This window comes from Pararge aegeria, chromosome 6, assembly GCF_905163445.1.
Source record: "Pararge aegeria chromosome 6, ilParAegt1.1, whole genome shotgun sequence".
Lineage (NCBI taxonomy): Eukaryota > Metazoa > Arthropoda > Insecta > Lepidoptera > Nymphalidae > Pararge > Pararge aegeria.
The window spans coordinates 391,574-410,894 of NC_053185.1; the positions used below are offsets into that span (position 1 = coordinate 391,574).

The 19,321-nt window shown below is 38.0% G+C and overlaps 1 protein-coding gene across 1 annotated transcript in view; it reads left to right on the top strand.

Moving 5' to 3' along the window:
- LOC120624512 (somatostatin receptor type 5) overlaps positions 1 to 17,607 on the top strand; it is a 155,128-nt gene extending 137,521 nt beyond the window's left edge. Inside the window, exons 3-5 of the mRNA XM_039891102.1 lie at positions 10,140 to 10,183; positions 14,781 to 14,835; positions 16,078 to 17,607. Coding sequence (XP_039747036.1) covers positions 16,143 to 17,393 — 1,251 coding nt within the window. The 5' untranslated portion in view covers positions 10,140 to 10,183; positions 14,781 to 14,835; positions 16,078 to 16,142 and the 3' untranslated portion in view covers positions 17,394 to 17,607. The remainder of the gene's footprint in view (positions 1 to 10,139; positions 10,184 to 14,780; positions 14,836 to 16,077) is intronic.
- Positions 17,608 to 19,321: the final 1,714 nt, after the last annotated feature.

Genomic DNA, 19,321 nt, shown 5'->3' on the forward strand with positions numbered 1-19,321 from the left:
CACGAAGTCCTGGGTTCGAAACCCAGACCAAAAAAAAATGGTAATAACAGCAAATAAATGTCAGGTATAGCGATTTTCTGAATATACAACCGTTCAAATTTAAAGGCCAATAGATAAGACTGATTAGTAAGGCTTTAAGTTTCTCACTACACCCAAGTGAGACATTTCTAGGCCGTAAGGACTCAAATAACCTCCAATTACTTTTAATTTGCTCCTTGAAGCAGGAAATAAGGACGTTGGAAGGGCATTCCAATACGTGAAGCTAAGAAATGAGGGAAAAAAGATATACAGGCGTTTTGTAATTGTCGTGAAATTCTGAAACGTTTTGTTGCTAGCTCTTCAAAATATTTAATCAACGACTGGCGCCCTCGAGCCCTACATTTGGTTGTATTTAAAGTTGCCAGTCTAACGTAATAATGCGACTTAATAGGTAATTATTTTAAAATAATAATAAAAATTCTTTGTTTGTTAACTGTGACCCATCTACTATTATATAACCGAATAATTAGAAACAGTAATAATTTAAAAACTAAATTAGAAAAAATAAAACGTAAAAACTATAAAGATAAAGGCGACGACCTCTCTGGTGCAGTGGTGAGCACTGTAGTAATACCTCCCAGGTTGACACTTCACGGGCGGTAATCTGAATTCTCCTGGTGGACTGCAAAAGCTCATTTGAACGACTATTTCTCTGTATGTCACGACACTGCGTGAAACCTAGAGCACAGCAACTATTGTAACATTTAATATAAGTATAGTAACAGTTCTGTGTAAGCTCAAGAAGTACACGGTAAAGTAGGAAATGAAAACCAAACGCTTTTATTGAAAATATTTCCGCTCCACGATTGTGCTCGTATATATACTTAGTAATAAAGTATTGTATAAGAAGTTTACCACTCGGCAATTTCTTTGTTACAAGGACCGTACTAAAACTTTTCCATAGCCTCGCATGACGAAAGACTTACACCCATTTGTAAGCAGGCATTGTGAGTAGACAAAGCGACCGGGGCAAGCTGGGGTAGGCTGGGGTTGACCGGGGTAAATCTTGCAGAACGGCGCGGCGGAACGAAAATGTACTGCAATAAATATCAGGACGATTGCCACCTAAGTATTCAGTTTACGGACCATTGACACAAAACCCATGGTGGTATGTTTAAATATAACACGGTGACTTCCTAAATCGGCGTCCTATTTTATGAATCCGTTAAAAATTGTCGATTTTGTATAATCCATAAGAGGAAAGTTACATTAACAGTAGATATTAATGTATTTAATTTGTGTTTATTACAGTGAGGTTACAACACATTATACTTTACAATTGATGAATTTCTTAATGACTAGGTTGCTTGGAAGCAGTTAGGTCGGCTCGCATCTCCTTTCTTCCGAACCGGTGGTAGAGTCGCTACAAACATACAGACAGACAAAGGTACATAAATAGTAGGCCTTTTTGGTGTAAATGAATATTGAATTTAATTTTGTCGCTTCGATGCTATGCTTTACACTTATTACATACAGTCCGCGGGAGAACAGAGCAGACAACGCAGTGACTGTTGTTGTTTTATTTTACACAATACGTGTATTTGATCTGAATACAAATATAATAAGTATAGCCCGTATATAAATATCCTTTGCGGATCTTCTAATACACGTAATGTTGGTGAAGTACAATATACTTAATTGGCACACCCAAAAGGCGAAGATAAAAAGAAGAAGATGAACGTACGAACGTACAAAATAAATCATGATGAGGATTGGATGTGAATTATAAGTTGGTAGTTTAAAGGCAAGGTTAAACGAGAGCATACGAAATTGCGTCCTGCGTGCTATATATCACAAGACGCGCCTGTGTGTAGCTGGTCGCACGCCGGACGCAAACTTGAACGCTGTTATTAAGCTGTCGTAAGAACACAGGTCGAACGCCGCAGTGTGGCGTTCGCTCAAGAGGCAGCATGATAGTCGTAGAAGAGTCTACACAACCGTAGCATCATAGGGGTTCAGGTAAAGTGCTACGATTGAGGTCTCCCTAAGAGTTAAAGGTTTCTTTCCTAATAATTTTCTTTCCTTAAAATAGCAGTGGTTGAATATCTTTAGTCGGACTCAATCAAACATACAAAAGAAACAGAGAAAATTGCGATTCTGAAGCCTGTCATAACAAAATATTTTGTATTAAATCCATATTGGTTATCATCAAGAATAAATACTTAAGGAAAATGAGTATGTTATATTTGTTTATAGTACGTCACATAGGATATTATCATAATTCATAATGTTACAATTCTAGATGAGATATAAAGAATACCTAAGGTGTTTTTAATAAAATATCTACTAGATCTCCTTCGATTCTTAGCACGTTATATTTCTTTCATTGGAAATACAACTTCAATATTTTATATTACCCAAGCGGTTCGTTATCATAACCATTCGCTTCGAGTGAGCGATTCTCCATTTCGGATCTATTTGTCCATAATATACCCATTATGCCACTGCATACGAAGAGTACGCGAACGGTACGAGATGTATTACCCGTTGGAACTTATGAGCTGTACGCTGTGAGAGGTGCATAGATAGCAGTCTTATAAATATGAAACAACCCGGTATTTCAAGTAAGGATGATTTATAGCTCGTATGTTCCATTGGTTCATAGATATCTTCGAGGAACAATTAATAGTAGACGTGTTGCCAGTCGTTCAAAAGTATCTCATTATCGTTAGATAGCTGTGTGAAAAAGCCAGTGTGATCGAAAAAGGGGCAAAACAAAATTTCTTGTATTAAGTAAGGAAATACGTATAATAAATTTTATTGCCAAAGACAGACCAAGTTATAAAATCTACTTTATTTTTTTATCGTCATTAAAGCACAGTCAAAACAAATAGTTTTAACTGTGCTTTAATGACGATAAATATATTTTACCATTTGAAGAAAAACAATTTAACCGTCTAATAATTCAATGAGAGCAAGCTTCCGTCAGAGCCTACTGAAATGTTATTGAAACTGTATCTCGTTTCCAGACATGTTTCATTTAAAATCCAATCTAAACACAAGCGCTCAAGGTTTACATTTTGTTAATAATGGTTGGTGGATGGCCCATAATTCACGTATTCATATGTCATTGTAAACTCGACTGAAATAGGATGTGATTAAGGTTTAAAACAAATTAGCCGCGACTAAGCGGGGATCAGAGCGGGTATCAAGCGATTTGCAACAAGATAAATAATCCCCAGTCTGGCTGCGAGCGCGCCTGGGGGTCGCTAACCGACTGTGTCGCACTAACCGCTGTTTCGGTGAACTAATAAAAAAGGCTTAGGGCCTCTGCAGACCGCGTAGACTTATTGCTCTATCGTTAAGTCGGAGCGACACCTGTATGCACCGCAATGCCCCACTGTTGATTGCAATACCGCAAGAAAGACCCACAAAAGCTGGAAGAGACACAGAAGTAAGCTCTAATTATATGCTACTACAGCTTTACAGAATATCAACTTACATCGTCAGAAAATATTACTATCATTACAAGCTATCTGGCCTCAGCCTTATTTCTCGGCAACGTGAGTTGCCTGTTAGGCTTCTGGAATGCCTCGGACGAAGCACAGTTAATAGTAGTTCTGCATATAGCCACGAATCTCATGTCTGGAAAACGGTCGAAATCACAATGATTTTAAATTGAATTAAAATGTCTGCTTTTCAATCGGACGCGTTGCAGTTAGAAACTGGAAAGGGCTATTCGCGAAGAATGACATCGGTGGGATGAAGGAATCCGTAGAAATATTATTAACTGATTTAGCTTGACTTGTTGCATCCATATTTCCGTTTCGATTGACGTTGGGATCCCGAGTGACTTGAATGGTGACTCTGCAATGAAAGACGCAACGAAGATAGACTTCTCATTAGTTCAACAAGAGATCGAGTGTTACAGGAAGCCGCTGTATGTGTTGGGCGGACAATTCATTCAAAACACCTATGTCCAGCAGTGGCCATCCATCAAAGACACCATACTAAAAGGGTCTAAAGAAATTTAGTCTGCAGAAGCTCTTAACGCTGTTTGGTAAACTAATAAAGAAGGTTTATAGTCAATTCGGAGCGAATGAACACAAAAATGAACTTTAATATTTCTGTCTACATTTTTGTCATATATCGCGGTGGCTTAAAATGTTGAGATAACCCGTAATATCTTCTGCTTCGTAAATCAGCCCTCTCCTAAGTTTAATGTTGCATTCAACGCGACGCTCTCGCATGATCTGGAGAACTTTAATGATGTACTGGGAAAATAAGACTCGGGTTTTTATTTTCCCAGTACATCTTACAAGTCCTACCAGGTAAAACTAGTGAGTAGTTCAACTACATACCTAGTAGATTACAGTTTTATAAAGAAATTGAAAATGCGCAACCTCTGTGGCGCAATGGTGTGCACCTTAATGTTTTATATGAAAAGGGAGCTGCCGAATTTTATGCCCGGCCGTGGGGTAAAAGATTTTAAATGACTGCTTTTTACTAAATAGCTATTATGACTTCCCTACGATAAGTTAACAGCATCATCATATCAACCGGTTACCTGCCCACTACAGAGCACGGGTTTCCTCCCACAATGAGAAGGAGTTAAGGTCGTAATCCACCACGCTGGCCCTGTGCGGGTTGGTGAACTTCACACGCCATTGATATCATTATGGAGAACTTTCTCATACCCACTGGGCTATCACCGCTTTACTGATAGAAATTAAAAAAATGATCTATTTGTTCTGGCTAATCTTCGAAAACTGTTAGACCTATTTTGACGAAACTCTCACGGGTAGAAGATAATACAGCAAGTAACAAGTTTTTATTGGTAGCAAGATTGTTTGAGTCCCATGTCTTTGAAGCTAGGACATCAAAATCTACGTAGTTTTTTAATAAAATGCTCTATTTTGAAGCACTAGGTATAAGTTAGTAGAGTATATACTGGTTAGACTGCTGATTACGACTTTGATGGCATGCCATACCGCGAAACTATTTCGATTTAAGGTATGATACTGTAAAAAAAAGGAATAGGGTTTAATTAACTACTGTAAATAATCCCATCTTACGCTACATCCAGTGGACGAGAGCTCAGTGAAGGTATCAATTAAACGTAAACAGCGTGCATGCAAAAATACACCAAAGGTCACCATAGCACTTTCCTTTTTTGGAGCCAGTAATTAACAAGTGAGGCTTGCGAAAGCACCGCATTAAATTAATTACACACAATTAAGCGATTTTTTTGTCCACACCACGTAAATCCCATTTTCCTTCTAACAGATATGATGTGAGTACATTTATCCCGTATAATATCACGATTATTATGCCATTTGAAACCCCAGTCCGTGTTGTCGTGTCGAGATGACGGACGACCGCATTACAGGCGTCACTGTCAGCCGTCAAGTGAAAATTTGGGTTCATTTGATAGCTGACGACAGCTATTAAGCTAATCGGTGCTAGTGGCGGGCACTGCGGCTCAATTCATTTCAATGAACCATACGTACGCGGCATGATACGCTGTGTCCACTAGAGTCAATAGCTATTCGTCAATGCTGATGGTCCATTTAAATGAATTCTTTTTTTTAATTCATTACTAGTATAAAAAGTTACCCTATGTCCTTTTATGCATTCCTGATAATGTGTATGTTAATTCTTGTAATGATCGGTTGAATAGTTAAGGCGTGAATATGTATCAAACATACCAGCAAACTTACAACAGAAATGAGGAGATCCGTAGAAGAACTAGAGTTACCGACATAGCTGAGCGAGTCGCGAGACTGAAGTGGGGCAATGGGCAAGCATAGGCATATTTTTTCACTTCCCTTTAGATGTGAAACATCTGCTCGCCAGCAGTAAAATAGAACCATATTCCGTCATGGTGAATGACATGACGCTCTTGTACACGTAAATGCAGACAGTTTTGTGTTTATTCTATTTTATTAACGTATTATCAAACTTATTATAATTATTGTGTATATAATCTACATACGTAGGTGTTCGAATGCAACTGTAATTTTTTTTTACCTGAACCTTACATTTTGTTGGTGTACCAATGCTCGATTATTATGTTACATAATTTTGTAGTAGAATTCGTCTCCTATGTAACAGGTACTCCTTCACGCACGCCTAACTTTGTCTGACGTGCCTCCAGCTAGATCATAAAAGTTAGAGTTCTGTACCTCAGAGGATGAATCTTTTTGACTATAACTTTTAGTTCAGTGAAAATAATATGTCATACAAAAATCTTATAACTAAATCGAGGATCGTTATAATGATACCTGAGCAAACGCTAGCTTTTAATCTTATTTTAAATAGCTGCCCATGAATTTCCTCTGGGCAGCACCAGATGATCCGCGGCTTTTGTAGAATTTGCTTGCCCGCTTCTTGGAAAGCTCAAAACCTGGTACAATTTAGAACTCCATAAAACTAGTAATTAGAATAATGTAGTAAATATGAAACATGTCTGTGCATACATAGTACCCAGATATCCATATCATATTTTTAAGCATGCCTGATGGAAACCAATACGCTAGACATAACCTGGTCAGGTTATGTCTATTATCTCTTGCCTAGAAGGTACTCAAACAATAAATGGCAGGAAATACAGATTCTGGAATTCTCGTGGGAGACGGTTGAATGTCGACTACAAACTCTCAAAATGTGAGGTAGAATAAAAAAGGAGGAACAAATTTATGCAATTTCTGACATGTACCAAAGTATTTCCTAAAAAATTATAAGCGGATTGTCTTGAGCAGATACTGTAAAGAGTAAGCTAATCAGTTCGACCATGTGCTAGACGATTCTAATAGCATTTCCATAAAAATAGCAACAAAAAATGTTTTATAATGACAAGTAGCACGTATTGAATATCAATGAATTTTATCAAGTACACAGAACCTAATAGCGAAAAGTCGACTCGTCACTGACCCTGCTCATGTTATGCAAATGGAATAAAGTAAGACGTCAGGTCGCATGCAGACTGACACAAAAACGTGACCGAATGAAGATCAAAGGAACTCTTAGTTTTACATGATTCTAATATGAAACGTGATGTTCTGTTTTCTTACTAATGAAATGTTCTTGGAGGTGAATAAAGGCAACTTAAATAAGTCAACTTTACCTATTCAGCTACTTTAGGCTATTAAAGCTTGAATTAGTAACTTTATTTTTCTCCATGTTAAAAAGTAGGTGAAACCTTTGTGGCAACCATTGTTTCTATGAGATGATTATTCATTATATGAATTCTCTGCCCCTTTTAGGCAACGGTGTTCCGCCTAACCGACCTGCCCCAGGGTTCGAACCTTGTGATCCGTAGTCGAACATGCTAACCACTATACCAAAGAGGCAGTTTAATGACCTGCCAATAATCATATATAATCGCTACCTAAGAGCAATTTATTAATATTTAGTGATACAAGCACGTCAATTTGTACTGAAACAGCGTGGAACGTTGTGTGACCAAAAAAGCGAATTGTGAAAACTGGGGTGGATGGTGGAATTAATATGACAATCCTATTCGGCAGTATGTGTCAGTTGCGGTCCCTATAAAAACTGGCGCCTGATAAGCTTCAGATGCGGGCTACAATAATAGCCGGACCCGAGATAGTAGTCCGAATAAGTTATGGGAGATTTTCCATTCATTCATTCAAACCACCTCATTGGTAAATTGAAAGCTAGTATTTAATTATTTATACTCTTTATTTGTACACCACATCAAGTTCAGAAAACAAAGAAAAAGTACGTAGTAGATTACAAAAGGCGGCCTTATCGCTTAATAGCGATTTCTGCCAGGCAACCTAAGGAATTATGATGAGGAAAACAAAAAGGAGACGAAATGATACAACATACATACGAATAACTAAATACAAATAATACATTGGTATTTGCTTGGCTACTAGTGTCAATCCAAAAATTAATACCTGAGTTTAAAATTGGCATGTTAGAACAATTTAGAAGAGCATGCGTTGCAACCACTTACATTTTTGATAAAAAGCCAACACCTTAGAGAAGCATTCCTAATATCAACAGCATCCTTTGCCAAGCTAGATGCGTTGTTTTATTTATCTTTTGAAGCTTACGAAAGCCCAAATCGGCTTTAGGAGGTCGATATAGATTTATTTTGCAGAGACGGGATTAAATGAATAGTCGGCGCACAAAAAGTGCGGGAAACTCGTAAAAACTACCCCCGTTGTGAGGTCCCGCGTCCCGAATAATGGCGCGTTTATGCCTCCCTCACTTTTAGCCTATTAGGGTGTAAAAAAATAATGGCCTTTCAACTGTGGACGTGAATAGTAAATTTATGCACAGTTCATGTAGGGCCATGGTTTTGTCGATGTCCGGTGTGCGGTGATTTTGCTCGACTGAGGATGAATATTTATTTGATGGGAATTGCCAAACCCGATGGTCTTGTTAGGGGACTGCCAAAACCACAAAACCCCTGGTCTATAATTCCTCCAATCTACTCACCACACCTCTTGCCATACTTAGCTTATCAAATTTTTGAGGTAAGTCGGCCACTCTAATAGGCATCTTCCAATTTCTAACAATGTAGATATTATTCTTTCATTTATTTTATACAAACTACTATAATTAATATTCTTCGCATCCAGAAACTCACATGAGTTTCGGAGGCTGCACATTCCTCTAACATATAATTAGTTAAAGTTCATTTTCAAACATTTACGCACAACCTTTTAAAAGAACACCATATGCGCCACACCCCGAGCGTACCCCGAGCGTACCCCGAGCGTACCCCGAGCGTATGCCGAGCCGATGCCGATGCGCGGATTGTTTCCGACGAGTTTTTGTTACATATGGTAACGTTTTAATTTTTATATTCAATTTCACCCAACAATTGTTGGGGGCTCTGCACTCGAAATTGTAGACGAGTATATATACCTAGGACTCACGATCCAGTTAGGTAGGTCCAATTTCGAGAAACGCACAACAAAACACAAACAACACGCACTGTTCGAAGACTAAAGTCTTCGAACAGTGCGTGTTGCCAGTAATGACTTACGGATCAGAGACATGGTCGCTAACTATGGGCCTCATAAGAAGGCTCAGAGTCACTCAGCGGGCGATGGAGAGAGCTATGTTAGGAGTATCTCTACGTGATCAAATCAGAAATGAGGAGATCCGTAGAAGAACTAGAGTTACCGACATAGCTCAGCGAGTTGCGAAGCTGAAGTGGCAATGGGCGGGGCACATAGCTCGGAGAACCGATGGACGTTGGGGTCTTAAGGTGCTGGAATGGCGACCCCGCACCGGTAAACGCAGCGTAGGTCGGCACCAAACGAGGTGGACAGATGACATCAGGCGAGTAGCTGGGAGCCGTTGGAGGCAAGCGGCCCAGGACCGTGCATTGTGGAACTCCCTACAAAAGACCTATGTCCAACAGTGGACGTAAATTGGTTGAGATGATGATGATGATGACTAACAATTTATATTTACCCCTCTTTTTCATGAGAAAGGAGGTAAATCTCCAGTAGTTAGATAATATTAACAGGTTGAGGAAGATGTTTTGAAGACTTTTCCTACTTTGATACATTATCTTATTATTTTTTTACACGTTGTGTGTGTCGATTTCACGCAGTGTAAGCAACAAGAAAATGCTAATTATTTTCCTGCTAATCGCGTCATGTAATATGGTTGTGGCCCTGCGGTCCGCCTCCGTGCTTTATGAGCTGAACTGTTATTATAACACGCTCTCAGTTTATAACTGCTCTGCACAGTGCGTCGCAATCAATCTTTGCAGAAAAGTATATTACACCTGCCATAAAGAGCAGTTGCTTAGTGCCAAGGATTGACCAAGGGTGCAAAAACTCACTGGGAAATTGGGCACGTGCCCAACAGTGGACGGCCACTTGCTTTATTGATAATGATGATTAAGATTTGTGTACGGATTTTACCTGTTCCTTTTAGGTGCCTTAACTGAGAGTCGAACCCTAGGTCTCGTAATTTGCTGAACATTTTTAACGAAGCAGTTTTATATAAGTTATTATATAATTATTTATATTAAAACATACGAACTAATTTAGCTTCAACCTCGTGTTCTTTTGATAAATACGAAGGTTCCAAAGTAATTAATATAAATAAAACATTAATTAGCATACTATAATTACGTTTACTTTACACCTTTTTAATTGTTTCAGATAATACACGCAGTAATGAGAGGATCGCTTCTAGTACTTAGATAGTAAGTTTACTTTATATTTTCCTTTTATTAATTACCTTAAGTGTACGCTGGCCGGTTGCTTAAAATCAAAAGAAAAGTATTCTATTTTATTTCGTATTTAAGGGTGAAATGTGTCGAGAGGCACGACTTTAAACTAAGAACAGGCAGACATTTAAATATTTGGTACAAATGAACTTCAGCAAAACTAATCAATCAATGTAATTAAATAGTTGTAATAAAATGAATAGGAGTTATTATAATGAAGTAAACGACCCGAGCAATATTAATTTAGTATGATAGTTTATTTTGCACCAAGTTCTATGAAATTTTGGCCTAAAACAGCACTTTAAGGGTCTCAAATAAATATATTCTATTCTATAACTTTGTAATAAATATACAGCTTTACTATTTCATTTTATTTGATATTTGAGATGTATGTTCCTGCAAGTTAAAATAACATTTTCGATCCACAAATATGAATTATAAGATTATACGACTGGAAACTTACGCAAGTAGCGCAACCTTAACATTAGTTGGAGGTCAGTCAAAAATTTTTTTAACTTCCGACACAAAGAAATGGTTGTTATTTTTTTTACCACATAAGGGGTCTGTCGGTCTGCCTCTATCATTGAAGTATTGCTTCTGGGGTAGGTTATTAGATATACAATGTCTGTTAAAAAGGTTTTTTTTGTCATATTAAAAAGCTTCAACTTAACTTCTAACGAGGAATCAATAAAAGAAATTACCGTATAAAGTATTAATTACAATTTACGTGGTGACAACCATTAAATCAGCTATTTATGTAGTAGAGCTTTTTGTGACAGGGTTTGTCCAGGCCCTATAGTCAGCCTATCGCCTGAAGACGGAACATTACTTCACAGTGCATGCAAAAAACACGTCCTGAAACGGTCTGCCCTGTGTCCATCAACCTGAGGCGTAGATGTTATACCTTATGTGCCTGCAATTACTCCGGCAACCACGCCGTTCAGTACGAAATACAGCATTGCTACATTGCTGCTTGGCGGCAGAAATAAACCTGGCAGAGCTACTTCCCCGAGCTCTGTCACAAAAATCTCTACTACAACTGATCTCTTACACGTGTCTGCTTTTGTATAAAAACTTCAAAGTTTGTATTAAACGTAAGCTTATAGAAATGTCCTATTATAGTATAAAGGACTACGTGAACGATAAAAAAGCTTGGGTGTGAATTATTGCTCTAACCAGGTTGCTCTTCTAATAATTTAAAATGACATTGTGAGATGGTGATAACAAAAAAAAACACCCGGCTAAGTTTGTTGTGAGCTTCTTCTTAGACCGGGACGCGTTTGGAACCCTCGTAGCTTTAGTTTTAAGTTTACGAATGTGGTTATCGCCATCATGTCACTACCGTGTAATTCTTATGTACGCATCAAAAGTGCCACCTATGGGCCTACTTGAATAAAGATATTTTTGACTTTGACCTTTGACTTACAGTAGGTAGTAGTACTTTTGACAGTAGGTACATGTCATGAAGACCTCAACCTTTTATCTGTGGTCATAGTGATCTGTGACCTAATATTTGACTTGACATTTAAACACAGCTGATTGTGGCCACGTACATTGTTATGAAAGGTTTGTACGGTAATTCCTGTTAAAATTCATGGATCCAGGTATTTTTCTGCTGTTAATCGAGTTTAAATGATACTATTTGTATGTGATTTAAAATCTGCCCCGTTTCCGAATGACCTAACAGATAGAGCAGTCAAGATATATGTTCAAGTGACATGCCGCCTGGCGATATCATTACAACAAAAAGGACAACAACAAACCAATTTTCAAAGAGTGCCTTAAATATTAATATGTTTAAAGTAACAAACGCACCCAACCGTAGGTTCATAAATATTATCGTAACACTTAAACACGTATTTACGTGGAGAGAAAACAAATAAGCGTATTTAACGTACGTACATTTACGTGTATTTATTATTATAATAACATTAACGCCGAATAATATTTCCGTGCTGATATAAACAAGCTAATTGTGAGATTCTATATTTTAAAGTCTATTTACATTGTAATGAACACGAGTCCAGTACTAAACTGGCCTGCTATATCATTTGTAAAAAGTATGTAGAAAAATTTTTAAGCTTTATATTCCTCTGATTTGAGAGAGAAGGCTGTGCCAAGCCATGTGACATTATTGAGCATGATGCTAAATGTCTAGTGCCACTACAAACTGACTATTATATCGATACAGTGCTTATATTAAGTGTATAATATCGTTTTAACTTTGCAAATTGAGCACTGGTCTTGGGCTGGAATAACCTTTTTTTAATTATTCTAGTTGCAACAAACCGCTGGCTTAAATAGCTTTAAATGCTAAACCGTACTGAGCTGGTACAATGTAAACTAGCGGGTAATGGCGTAACATACGTTTTGTTTTGATCCTGAGTGGTTAGCGCTGGCGGGCACAATTTGCATCGAGCACGACCTCGGCGTCACAAATAGTGCATGTATTGAGAAATGATTGTATACAAAACTCCTGGACACTCAAACCAAAACCGCCGACCACACTGTGTAAATTTTAATCAATTGTGGTAAAAGTATTTGTGGGGTCTTAAAAGTTGCCTAGGTTACTGCTTGCCATACCTGTCTTAAAATGTGTGTTTGTGTTTCAAATATTCATATTACAAATTTATTAGTGACGTCATCACTTTGGCAATTTGCGAGCTAGAATATTTTTAAAGCGAAGCCAAATCGAACACGCTGCCGCTTACGCAACATTGTGCAATATTTTTGGAATTTGCAGATGCGAATGGTTTTGTATTGAATTTTTCTTGTACAGCACAAAGTAGTCTCTCTAATACATCGTTGCATCTGCTTTCGATTTGTTGTTCTTCATTTTCGAGTATCAAAACTAACCGCAGTTTGTCCTTGTCGGAATCAATTCTGGTACGGATGGTCCAAAACGCGGATTGCACTCTGTTATCCCGATCCCGAGTACTCTGAGGTGTGCGGGTTTCCTCACAATGTTCCCTTCACCGTTAAATGAAGAACTAGGTATTTAAATTGCTTTAATTAAAAGCTATCACGGCTCTAATAATACGCAGGTATTCCATAATTATAAACAGATACTTCAATTATATTTATTTGACCGAGTGGCGCAGTGGGCAGCGTCCCTGCTTTCTGAGTCCAAGGCCGTGGGTTCGATTCCCACAACTGGAGAGTGTTTGTGTGATGAACATGAATGTTTTTCAGTGTCTGGGTGTTTATCTGTATATTATAAGTATTTATGTGTATTATATTCATAAAAAAATAATTATCAGCTATCTCAGTACCCATAACACAAGCTACGCTTACTTTGGGGCTAGATGGCGATGTGTGTATTGTCGTAGTATATTTATTTTATATTTATTTGTATAAATTATCATGATGTGTTGTGTATGTCTCGCGCAAGAAGGCCGGCTGTGACGCTCGCACCTCCCTTGTTTACAGGATAACTTGTTATCCTCAAATAGATTGTTTCGGCGCCCCCGGCACTCGCTAACGGCCGCGCGGCTTGTCATAGCTCACTGAATTTAGACGCGTTATGTTTAGTTTCGTCGTCTCTAACGACTTCCTATTATCTACGAAGGTTGTAGATACCTATACTTTTGTACTCTTTTATAATAGTATTTTTTGGGGTTGGCCCTCGGTTTTATTACTTAACGAGAGCTTACGAAACTAGCTTCCTAGTATACCATACATTCACAAATTGAAGATTGAAGAAATTATTTGTAAAGCGCTACAGTACTATTTCAATTTCTGAATCCTAATTCCAGCTAGATTTCAAGTATTAATGAATGAGTTTAAAAGAACTATTAATATAAAGTATTGCTGAAACGGACGAAGAACTGAGAAATTGACCAAATTTGCAAAAAGACACATGTTGCAATCGAATCCGGTAATGCCGCGATCTAAAGGAAGAATCATATTAACGAATGCGTCTGGTGCTTTTATTTAAAAGTCCTTATCTACTTACGCAGAACTTTCTTCGTTTGTCAGTTTACAGTCTTACTTAGACTTTATTCTAGTAGAATATCGATCTCTATGATATGTACAGGACAAGGGTCTCCTTTCAGAATGAGAAGGGCGTAGTCGACCACGCTGGCCAAGTTCGGATTGGTAGACTTCACACGCCCTTGTATACATTATGGAATACTATCTGGTATGCAGGTTTTTTCACGATGTTTCCAACGTTAAAGCAAGTGATATTTGATTGCTTATTTAATTGATTTGGAACCCTCGTAGCTTTAGTTTTAAGTTTACGAATGTGGTTATCGCCATCATCTCACTACCGTGTAATTCTTATGTACGCATCAAAAGTGCCACCTATGGGCCACATACTTGAATAAATATATTTTTGACTTTGACTTTGACTTTGACTTAGATTAAAAAACACTAAACGTCCATGAGAATGAAAATCAAACTTGTAACGGCTCTACAGCTACCAACCAAACATTTTGCTTTGCCGCTGTCGGGTATAAAAATATCCAATTTCTGAACAAACTTTAATAGACCAATCAATTCCCTTAAGAGCACTTGACGTTAACGAGTTTCTTACGATAATAGATTTAAGAGATGTTTTCTTCAATTACAGATACACGACGGCGCGCGCCGTGGAAGCGAATATGCGATAACCGCTCACGTACAATGTAAGTTGAAAATCTTAAATACACATTAAAGTAACAACTAAAAGCATTGCTAGACGCTCATGTACTTTGTTTTACTTGAAATAAAAATAAGTAAGTCTAACGCATATGTAGAAACGGTAAAACAAAACACGAACAACATAATTTCAATAAGTTAGAATAATGAACGTTCATTACTATGAACTATAAGCTGTGATAGCCTAGTGGTTAGGGCTTCGACTTCACTTTCGGGGGCCCGAGTTCGAATCCCAGGAAGCATCTTTTCACACTTTTCACCTTGCATTACCAGTACGTAGTTGATCTTCTTGTTTTTTTCAGTTTTCAGGTTAATGTATAGCCTTTAGCTCTCACAAACAATATGACTTTATATTGGTAAAATAATTTTTAAAATTAGTTCTGAAGATCCAGAGATTACCCCCGTCAGTGTCACAAATTCGTTAGTCGTTTCCGATAAGGAGTATGACATTAATATAACTGCGGTAAAAGGTTACCGCGGGTTAAACTTTTACTCGGGCATCTCAGACTGCAAAGAACCTTACAACCAGGTTATTATTCCACTACAAAGGCTACCTTGTAGTAAAAACTTAACGAGTGGCTCGCTATACGTTTTTGTGATTAATAACGTTTGCTACTAGAACAATCGTATTGTTACAAGAACGTTGAGAAAGCCAAGGAAAGAATTGTTTTTAACAATGTACCTAAAGACTTCGTTTTTTTCAGGCTTTTTGTTTTAGTTCTGTACGAACTAAGCTAATAAATAAATAAAATTTAGCAAAGAAGCTGTTATTTTTTCTTATAAGTGAAAACATAACAGCTTCTTACTAATTGCATATAAAAGTATCATATACGCTACTAATATCAATAAAAAAATTGGTATTAAACTTTTGATCCCTTGGCTGGCTTTTTGTTTGTTTGGCCAAATGGGTGGACTGGTTTTAATGCAACTTCAACAGCCAGTAAGAAGAGGTTAAAAAAAAGAGGCTTTTAGCATAAAGTTTATGTTACAATAAATAGGTTTATTAGATATTAGGTATTTAAATATGTATGAGCGTATATAATATACCTTAGAATATCTAGTTCTCCATAGAACTTTATCTTTTATGAAATTCAGTTAAAAGTTCGGAGCACAAATGTAGAAAAGATAAAAGAAAACTAACACTGGCAACAAAAATGTTATTTGCTTATTTGTTCAGACGAAACGTTCTCTGTAGTACAAATGATTCTCAAACACATTTTTGTTCGCAGGTACGAGTGAGCATCGCCTCGGAGCGAAACCTTTCTCACTTCAAAGTTACAAATTCTCCGGCGACATGGAGCCGCTCGAAGATGCGGAGATGTACGGAAACACCAATTACTCGTACGACGACAACGGAACTTTCAATTCCACGTACGAGAACTGTCCCAACTTGAATTTGCCCATTGTGTACATCGTGACACAAATTCTGTACGCCCTCGTGTGCGTCGTAGGACTGCTCGGGAACACGCTCGTAATATACGTCGTCCTTCGTTACTCCAAGATGCAGACTGTCACGAACATGTACATTGTGAACTTGGCCATCGCGGACGAGTGCTTCCTAATTGGAATACCGTTTCTTCTAGTCACTATGTCGGTCCGCTCGTGGCCTTTCGGGAGCTTCATGTGCAAGGCTTACATGATATCCACTGGAATAAACCAATTTACCAGCAGCATTTTCCTCTGCATCATGAGCGCAGATCGATACATTGCTGTGTGCCATCCGATAGCGGCGCCGCGTCTGCGAACTCCTTTCGTATCTCGCGTGGTATCTGCCGCTGCGTGGATCGCTTCAGCTTTGGTCATGACACCAATTTTCATGTACACGACTCTGATTGAATCTGGAAATGGATACACATGTAACATAGTGTGGCCAGAAAGGGAATTCAATAAAGGCCAGACTTCGTTTACTCTCTACTCCTTCGCTCTTGGATTCGCAGCACCGTTGACGCTGATTTTCATCTTCTACTGTCTTGTCATAAGGAAGTTAAAAACAGTCGGCCCGAAGAATAAATCTAAGGAAAAGAAGCGCTCGCATAGAAAAGTCACAAAGTTGGTGTTGACTGTAATAGCCGTTTACGTGCTGTGCTGGCTGCCTTACTGGGCTTTCCAAGTCGCCCTGATATACTCATACGAGTGTGCGAGTCGGATAACTATAACCGTGTTCCTCGTCGCCGCTTGCTTCAGCTACAGTAACTCGGCCATGAATCCCATTCTGTACGCTTTCTTGTCAGACAATTTCAAGAAGAGTTTTCTGAAGGCCTGTACTTGTGCTGCGGGGAAGGACGTCAATGCCACGTTGCATGTGGAGAATAGCGTGATTCCGAGGAAGAAGGGTGGCAGTGCAGCTAGAGCCCAATCCCGAGCCTTAGCTGAGGCCCGCGGGATGTCCACTCAGGGGGAACTAGTTGAAGGGTCCCGATCGGAAGCTTCTACGGCATTGACTTCTCGTTCGGTAGCTGCGAGCGAGCCGCTCCACATGGAAACCCGTCCGTCCTCCATGGCCACTCTCATAGCCCCCAACGGCTTGACCCACACGCGTCTCTGAGTGCGGGCCTCTCGCCGCAGCCGCGAGCCCGTGACCACAGTGATAGATGAGGACACTTTGATTGTTTCCATAGATTAGGATTACAAAGACTGGTTTAACTGACTAAACTACTTAACACCAAACTTGAGAATATCTGACAATTGCGCTAAATCAGTAAATCAGTAATACGCCTATCCTATATTCATCATCATCGTCATCAACATATCAACCCATTACCGGCCTACTAAAGGGGACCGGGTCTCCTTCCACAATGAGAATAAATATATTAAATAAATAAATAAATCAGAAATGAGAAAATTATGGAGAACTCTCAGGCATGCAGGTTTCCTCACGATGTTTCCTTCTCCGTTGAAGCATAAAAACTCACATAACTTAGAAAAGTTAGAGCTTTGTCCTGGGATTAGAACTCGGTCCTCGAAAGTGAATTCGAAGTCGTACCCACAGAATTATCACCGCGTAATTCTGTACTAACAGTTTTTAATATATTGTCATTCTTGTACCATTATGCACATTTCATAAGAATAGAACTAATTGTAGAACTGACAATTCATGAAAATAATATTGTCATTGCAGTTGTTGTTGAAGGATATGGTACCTTCTCTTGCTTGCCTATATTAGAATCGAAAGTTTGGTGTTAGGGCTACTGACGCATCTGACAGCTGTGAGAGACATGAGCCCTGTCTCCCCATCTGTCAGACCGAATAGTATCTAAAATATTAACCTAAATAATTGCATGCTTGTAATATAACTTATGTTAGAACAAAATTCAATGTAATTTGTGGACCTGAGTATACGAGTACAAGTTCCTGGTAGGAAACTGTTGAATGATGATTTAATTCGATTAATTAATATAATATTTATTGTAGAGATGGACTAATTACTTAGCAATCGCATTTATTATTAGCTTGCGAAATATTATTTAGCATTTAAGAAAATTAAATGTATTGTGAATTTTTGTGATGGCGATAAATAATCGCTTCGTTAATTAGTAAGAGCATGTGCAGCGTTTAATGCGCTGTCCTTCACATCCATGAGAATACTAACTTAAATTGCTAAATTATGTTGTGTATATAGTATTCATGTGAAAATAAATTTATATTTTTTTGTGTCTAGCAAATAGCATAACCCAATAATTACCATTTTTATGTCTTAGTGTTCGCAGGCTAATGAAATTAACGTAAATAGCATTATTTACCATCGCTATTGTATTGTATAAAGTACATTGTTCGGTTGGTGTTGTTGGTTGAAGGACGTCATTGTTGGCCTAGGGTTGTAACAAAGAATTTATTAACGTTTAGGTATTAATCGTATATCTTTACGTGTCGCGAGGCGAATAGTTTATTTGTATACTTAATGTTTATTGTAAAAATGTACATATCGTGTAAATATTTCACACTATTGTCATAATGTCAAAGTTACAATTAAAATTGAATTCGTGACAAGTCTTGTGTTTCATTTGAATCCTTCTCTTTAGCCTTATCAGAATCATTTTAAGATGCAACGCTTAAGTTAAGCACTGTAATAGACAGTACAATAAACCAGTTTATAAATAGACCGGTAAGATAAAAGGTACAGTTTGGCGGCTTTATTTTACATAGCAATCTTTTCCAGGCAATCAATAACAAAGTGCATACAATAATTTTGTATAGTCTAATATAAACACTCTTACGAGAACTGTCATAGTTGACGTCATAAAGAAAAAGAGCAGAAGTGTCTAGCTTTTAGGAAATCTGAGCTAAATTTTCAAACATTATCTTTAAATAATAAATAAATACTTCCACACGGACTTAGTGATGTTGCTTTACGATTTTCGTCAACGAGGTTGTATCCCGAGATCCCGTAGGTCCTAACATGTGCCCAACGAGATAATTAGTATACCAGTTTCTTGACTTGTCTTGTACAAATAAGACTAGAAAATGGTTGAGAGA